This window comes from Phaenicophaeus curvirostris, chromosome 19, assembly GCF_032191515.1.
Source record: "Phaenicophaeus curvirostris isolate KB17595 chromosome 19, BPBGC_Pcur_1.0, whole genome shotgun sequence".
In the NCBI taxonomy this organism is placed as follows: domain Eukaryota; kingdom Metazoa; phylum Chordata; class Aves; order Cuculiformes; family Cuculidae; genus Phaenicophaeus; species Phaenicophaeus curvirostris.
In genome coordinates, this window is record NC_091410.1 from 12,388,725 (window position 1) to 12,395,314 (window position 6,590).

Consider the following 6,590-nt stretch of genomic DNA (forward strand, 5'->3'; position numbering starts at 1 on the left):
GAACAGAAAGCTGCTGCCTTGCTGCAACATTTTGCCTTGGGGCAGTTTTCAGAGAGTTGTTATCTTTCAGGAGTGATAAATTTCAGTATGTTTGACTACACATACCCACACATACAAAGTAAAAAGAAAAAAGAAAATGGAAAGAAAAACCAGAAAAGGCTAAATACCCTACACGGCCCAAGCCATGAGCCCTACTGAAGATATCATATTAAATTACAGACTCCAAACTTCGGATTGTGGTGGCTCCAAGGAGGTAGAGAAGAAGTGGAAAGCTGTGTTTATCAGGCTGGCACAACTGAAGGGATGAATACTCACTCATTTCGTAATCATGACTTAGGGTTGCTGTTGGGAAGATTCAGAATTATTCAGGCTGCAATGCTACAAATTAGGATCCTTCCTGTGACCAGATGGAGCAAATAACTTGCACATGAGGGCAAATCAATCTGATGCCAATGGAAAGATCTGGTTTGAATGCAAAGGGAGCTGACGTGGACCAGGCCCAAGAAGTGTAGCATGTGGAAATGTATAATTAATATTTAATGACAGTAAATATGTTCTAATGTGTTAAAGGGATCTGCTCTCTAGCAGCGCCTCCTCAGTTTAATTTCATGAGATGCATTGCCACACAGAGCTTATTAGGTTCCTGCAGATGCACGGTTGAAAGCAGCTGGCTGCATGGGAGAAGAGTTTCTTGCCGTCTCCAAACATCAACCTTCATTCATCACACAAAGTTTTTAATAAGACTGAAAATGAGACTAGCTTACCTACAGTGGTTGTTCTACAGTAAATCTGCACTTGAAAAACTAATTCTGTACTTCCCTTGCAAGCCTCTTTTGGTGATTTACAAATCCCATTTACTCAGCTGACATGTGCTCCTCTGGAGTCAAGGTACTGCCAGTCAATGACCGCAATAGACACAGGGAAGTAAACCAGAACAGGGTCTATCATGACCCTGATAGATATATAGATACAGCTTCTCAGACCCAGCTTTGTAAATGTCTTGTTCGAACACTGCCAGCTACAACTGAACAAAATACAAAGGATGCATTTCCCATCACTGAGAATCTCTCCCACGCCTGCCCAGTAAGCAAGCCCATCCTGAAACCCAGATACTACCACAGACAGCTGGTACTCTACTGTTGCTGTCATTATTGAGATTTCCGCTTTTCCCTTCCATTCTATTTAAAGATTTCCAACTAATATAATCCAATTTACTCTAAGCTTACAAGATCACTGCCCAAATTCTCCTTTGCACCCTATAGAACCTGGTCTCCTCTCACAGCCTTGGAGATTTGTAAGACAAAAAAGATTATGATCATCAATGCCATCCTGCTGCAAAACAGCTGATGGAATTTGACCAATCTTCCTTAGTGCTGCAAAAGAAAGCTGCTCATCTGCCTCCTAAAAAATGTAGCAGTACAAAAGGCAGTGCTGATGCAGTGTATCTCAGAGTAAAGATTTAAAAACACTTTACTATTAGTTTACATAAAAATTATACAACTTACCAAGAGACAAATAAAACCAGAATCAATAAAGCTCTCTAGCGTTACTCATTTCTCCCCTTTATCTTGCTGGTTAAAACAAGAAACTCCAGCATCTCATTAAGAAACCGTTTAACAGACCTGTGACTATCTGCAAGCAACAAGCCTTCTGTCTCCTGGTCTTCTGATTTCATTCACAAGCTGTGTTTCGTTACCAGTGGCACACCAAAATTAAAAAAGTCATTAGCTCCAACAAGTACTGTGAATTCTCTCTGGTTTTGCTGCTCGTTTGGCATTCTTTACACATTACTGTTTTATCAATGCCTCACATTAATTTGTGGTTTTGTACTTCAAAAGGTCAGCTGATAGCCGTTTTCTGAGTTCTACCCTAGCCCCAATCCTGAGAGCTCTCCTAGGCAAAGCAAGCGTTCCTTGCTGGTTGATTTCGATAGAGCTGCAACCCTTGACTGAATACCTGAAAGGAACCGTTTCAAACCAAACCCACGTCATTCCCCTCACCGACACTGGCCTGAATCCCACTCTCCTCTACACTGATGTAAGGGATTCACCGCGGTCCCACTGACACAACGGCTCCGCCGAGACCAGTGGCACGACTCCAGATTTGCGCTGTGTCACCGAAGGGCTGGAGGGGGTCCTTGCTTCCAACCCGTCACCTGGAGGTTTCGGGGTGCACCAGGGCAGGTGCCTCCTTGGACGCTGCAACCCCTCAGCGCCCCCATGGCGGCCCCAGCTCCCCCAGCCCAGGCTTTGCTCCCAGGACCCCACCAAGCCTGATAAGCCGGTGAAGACGCAGCTCCTGGGCCGTCACCGGAATAAACGCGTCTCCCTGAAAGGCTCCGACACCCCCAAGCTCTCCTGGCCCTGGGGATGTGACTGGAGAGGGGACTCATCTCTCCATCCCAGGGAAACAGGAGCCAGGTCAGCCCCAAGGGTCTGGGCCGCCCTGAGGAAAGGGGGAGGCTCTGGAACACCCCGAGGGAAGGAGGGAACCGAGATGATGTTGGGGAGCACTCTGTGGGGAAGGGGGAGAGTGACTGGGTGGCCCTGAGGGGACTCCACACCGTCACGGGGGAAACAAACGGGGCTCTGAGACCCCTGAGGGACAGAGGGGAGGCCCTGGGCCCCCACAGGGGAGAGGGTCTGTGGCCCCTCGGGACAGGGGGAGCCTCCAGGACTCCCTGAGAAAGGGGGGAGCCCGAGCCACCCTGATGGGAGCGGACCTGAGCCTCCCGGAGAGCGGAGTCGGGGGCCCCTGGGGGACAGGGGGGATGCGGGGTGCGAGGAGGGGCCGGGGCGGTGATGGGGGTGCTGGGGGGCGGGGGATGAGGGGGGAGAGGGGTCCCTGGGGATGACGGGGATGCGAGGAGGGGCGGGAGAGGTGACAATGGTCCTGGGGACGGGCAATGCTGGGGTACGAGGGGGGGCAGGGGTGACGGGGGGTCCCCGGGATGGGGCCGGGGTCGGACTCACCTCGTCCCCCTGGCCGAACTGCAGCCCCAGGGCGACGAAATGCTCCACGCGGATGAAGCCGTCCGCATCCTCGTCGCAAACGTCGAAAACCTCCTTGAGCCTCCGCAGGAAGCGCAGCAGGCTCGCCGGCTCCATCGCGGGCATCAGCTGCAGGGCGGCGGCGCGGCGGCCGCGGGAGCCATCATCCCCCCGGCCGAGCGGGAGCGGCGGGAGGAGCGGGAGGAGGACGGAGGATGCGAGGGGAGGGAGAACAATGGGCAGCACCGCGGGGAGACTGAGGGAGCGGCGCGGGCGGGGCCGCCGGCAGGGGGAGCGGCGGAGAGAGAGCGGGGAGAGGAGGAGAAGGGAGAGGGGAGGGGAGAGGAGGAAGGGAGGAGGGGGGAGAAGGAGGAGGGGGGAGGAAAGGGAGAGAGGAGGAAAGGATGAGGGGAAGGAGAGGGGAGGAAAGGATGAGGGGAAGGATGAGGGGAAGGATGAGGGGAAGGATGAGGGGAAGGATGGATGAGGGGAAGGAGAGGGGAGGGAAGGAGAGGGGAGGGAAGGATGAGGGGAAGGATGAGGGGAGGAAAGGATGAGGGGAAGGAGAGGGGAAGGATGGATGAGGGGAAGGATGAGGGGAAGGATGAGGGGAAGGATGAGGGGAAGGATGAGGGGAAGGATGAGGGGAAGGATGGATGAGGGGAAGGAGGGGGGAAGGAGGGGGGGAAGGAGGGGGGGAAGAAAGGATGAAGGGAAGGATGACGGGAGGGAAGGATGAGGGGAGGGAGAGGGGAGGGAAGGAGAGGGGAGGGAAGGATGAGGGGAAGGATGAGGGGAGGAAAGGATGAGGGGAAGGAGAGGGGAAGGATGGATGAGGGGAAGGATGAGGGGAAGGATGAGGGGAAGGATGAGGGGAAGGATGAGGGGAAGGATGAGGGGAAGGATGAGGGGAAGGAGGGGGAGGAAAGGATGAGGGGAAGGATGAGGGAAGGAAAGGATGAGGGGAAGGAGAGGGGAGGAAAGGGTGAGGGGAAGGATGAGGGGAGGAAAGGGTGAGAGGAAGGAGAGGGGAGGAAAGGGTGAGGGGAAGGATGAGGGGAGGAAAGGGTGAGAGGAAGGAGAGGGAGAAGGGAGGATATTGCACCAGCAATACAGCTTTCCCCATCCCCACCCTCTGACACAGGTAAGGAGCTGGTTCCAGAGCGCCGGCCACCTGGACCTGCCTTTAGTTTTACAACAAATGCAGAAGAGTTCTGTTCCCTTACTGATGTACAAAAGGGTCTTTCCAAAAGAAAAAAACAAATTAAAAAACCAAGGTGCAGAGATCAGATACGACCCTTGGGAAGCAAAGAACTCATGAAGAGGTGTGGAGAGATCTGAAAGTGAAAAGAGAAGCATAATATTTGATCAGCAAACTTCTATGAAGTTGCCTGGTTAAAGCAGGATTCTTAAGACACACAGATGTTTAGCTTTTATCTCAGGACCCTTGAACTCATCTTCAGGTTACATGGGGATTGAGTTTAGCGCTCCCCTCAGGGGCAGCTGTTCAAAGTATTCAAAAATCCATGAGCTGGTACTCCTCAGAGCTGTGGAAAGCACACTTGTGTGGAATCAGCTACTGTTAGTCTGCTCTGAAGTGAAGTACAGCATCTTCAAAGCTTCACCGCAATCTGTCATTGTCCCACCTATTTGCTGAGGTGGCCTCCAAGTGCCTCCTCGTTCCCTCTGCCTCACCTCTCCATGGGCAGGTCGGCAGCTGCACCATCCCAGGCAGGGAACCGGAGTCACACTTAGTATTGTAGGAAAATAAAAGCAATACTTATTCCTGATACCATGACCAGAGGAGAAATTCCCACACCTCAGAGGGGACATGCTCGGTCTCATTGAATCCAGTTAATTTCCACTGGCTTTTCTTTATCTTCTGCTGGAGGAAGAACAAACTTGGTCTAGATACGCAAGAGGCAACAGAGATGTAGACCAAAACTGTCACCACTAAAATCCATGTCATTCTCACATTAATTTGTAGGGGAGAAAGGATAAAGAAAAGAAGCTCCGGGTACAGACACTACAGTTTGGGGAATTAGTACTGAAGTTTTGGAACTGCCACAGATAGCGAGTGCCAAAGAACACCGGAATCAAGCTGATAGGAGAACTGAAGAGGCTTTAGAAGCTGTCATTGTAGACAGCTGAATATTTTGAGCTAAGATCTGACAGCTGGGAGATGGTTTGACAGCACTGAATGCAGAATTGGGATGAGAGATGCTGTCAATAAAGGTCCCAGTTCTGAAAGGTGGGGGTGCCCCTTCTGTGGTAAAGTGACGACACTGAGCTGAACACTGGCCACACACGTGGTGGGAAACCACACTGACAAGGTACAGTTTGCAAGACTGAATCAGGGAGAAGGTCAACTTTTATTGCCAGTGGATTTGCTGGCATTACTTCTTGCTGATCTCTGTCTCCCCGATTCTAGGTAGAACATGCCTACCTGAGGGCTCTTTTCCTTACTAGTGTATCAAAATACTTGTTTAATCAGAGACGTCTGGCAAATTCTTCATTTGACTTACGTGCTACGTGGAATAAATATTTTACATGCTGCAAATCTAGTTTTCTGAACTTGAAACGTGACTAGTGGTGATGCTATCATATTTGCTTGTTAAGGATAAGTAGCTCAAGAGGAAACATTTCATTGAATACCAGAGGCCATGGTTGTCATTTGCAGGAATTCTTTACAATCAGCTGCTTTTCCATCAATGTCACTTCCACTTACATAGCAAACTGTAATCTGGTGTCAGAAGCAGCATCTAAGGACTGCACTCCCCAGGGCTGATGACCTTATCTACAATTCTGGTTGTGTTCCAGCATAGAGCAGCAACATCTTGAGGCCCAGCCTCTCAGAACAGCTTCACAGCATAATTTTCTCTTTATAGTATACATAACATAACCCTCATTGACTATTTTGCTTCTATTAGTCTTACTGTATTTTGTATCAAATCCTGTTTCCCATTGACTACTGTAGCTCCAGTTAGCACCATAACAGACATGCTTCAGCAGCTGGATATTCTCTTTGATTTTAAATGTCACAAAGAACTGGTAATGGGCATTAAGAACCAGCTCATTAATACTCTTGCCCTACCTGAAAACTTAACAAAGAGCGCACACAGCCCTCAGACACTGACTGAATGCTTTAAGGATAGGCAGGGAATGCAGCGTTTGGAAAAGAGCGTGCCTAAGTACAAATCATGATACCAAATGCTATGTTCTGCTTAAAGCAGGCTAGTTGAGCTGTTACTTGCAATTTACAAAGCATTTTTGTAATTGAAGTTGTGCTCACAAAGACCAAAATATCTGTTCTCATCGAGTTGTCACTAAAATTAAACTGTCCTCTGCACCGGTTCACATAAAGCCATTCCCACTGTGAATTCACAGGATCAAACTCGTATTTCCAGCGCTGACCAGGTTCTCTGTTTCCAGGGGAGGCACCAGGAGACTTTTCCCATGGAATCGGAGGGTCTCCTTCCTCCACCTGGTGGCCAACCACCTCACTGCACTGGGCACCTGGCACGGGGCAGCAAGGCGAGGCTGCTGCGGCTGAAGGAAAATCCTACCTAAAACAGAGGTGAATGAATAGTACTACAGTAA

The 6,590-nt window shown here is 50.3% G+C and overlaps 1 protein-coding gene across 2 annotated transcripts in view; it reads right to left on the reverse strand.

Moving 5' to 3' along the window:
• RAB11FIP4 (RAB11 family interacting protein 4) overlaps nucleotides 1–3,174 on the reverse strand; it is a 101,439-nt gene extending 98,265 nt beyond the window's left edge. For both annotated transcript variants that reach the window (XM_069872661.1, XM_069872660.1), the window contains exon 1: nucleotides 2,973–3,174. In XM_069872661.1, coding sequence (XP_069728762.1) covers nucleotides 2,973–3,116 — 144 coding nt within the window. In that variant the 5' untranslated portion in view covers nucleotides 3,117–3,174. The remainder of the gene's footprint in view (nucleotides 1–2,972) is intronic.
• Between the last annotated feature and the right edge of the window lie 3,416 nt (nucleotides 3,175–6,590).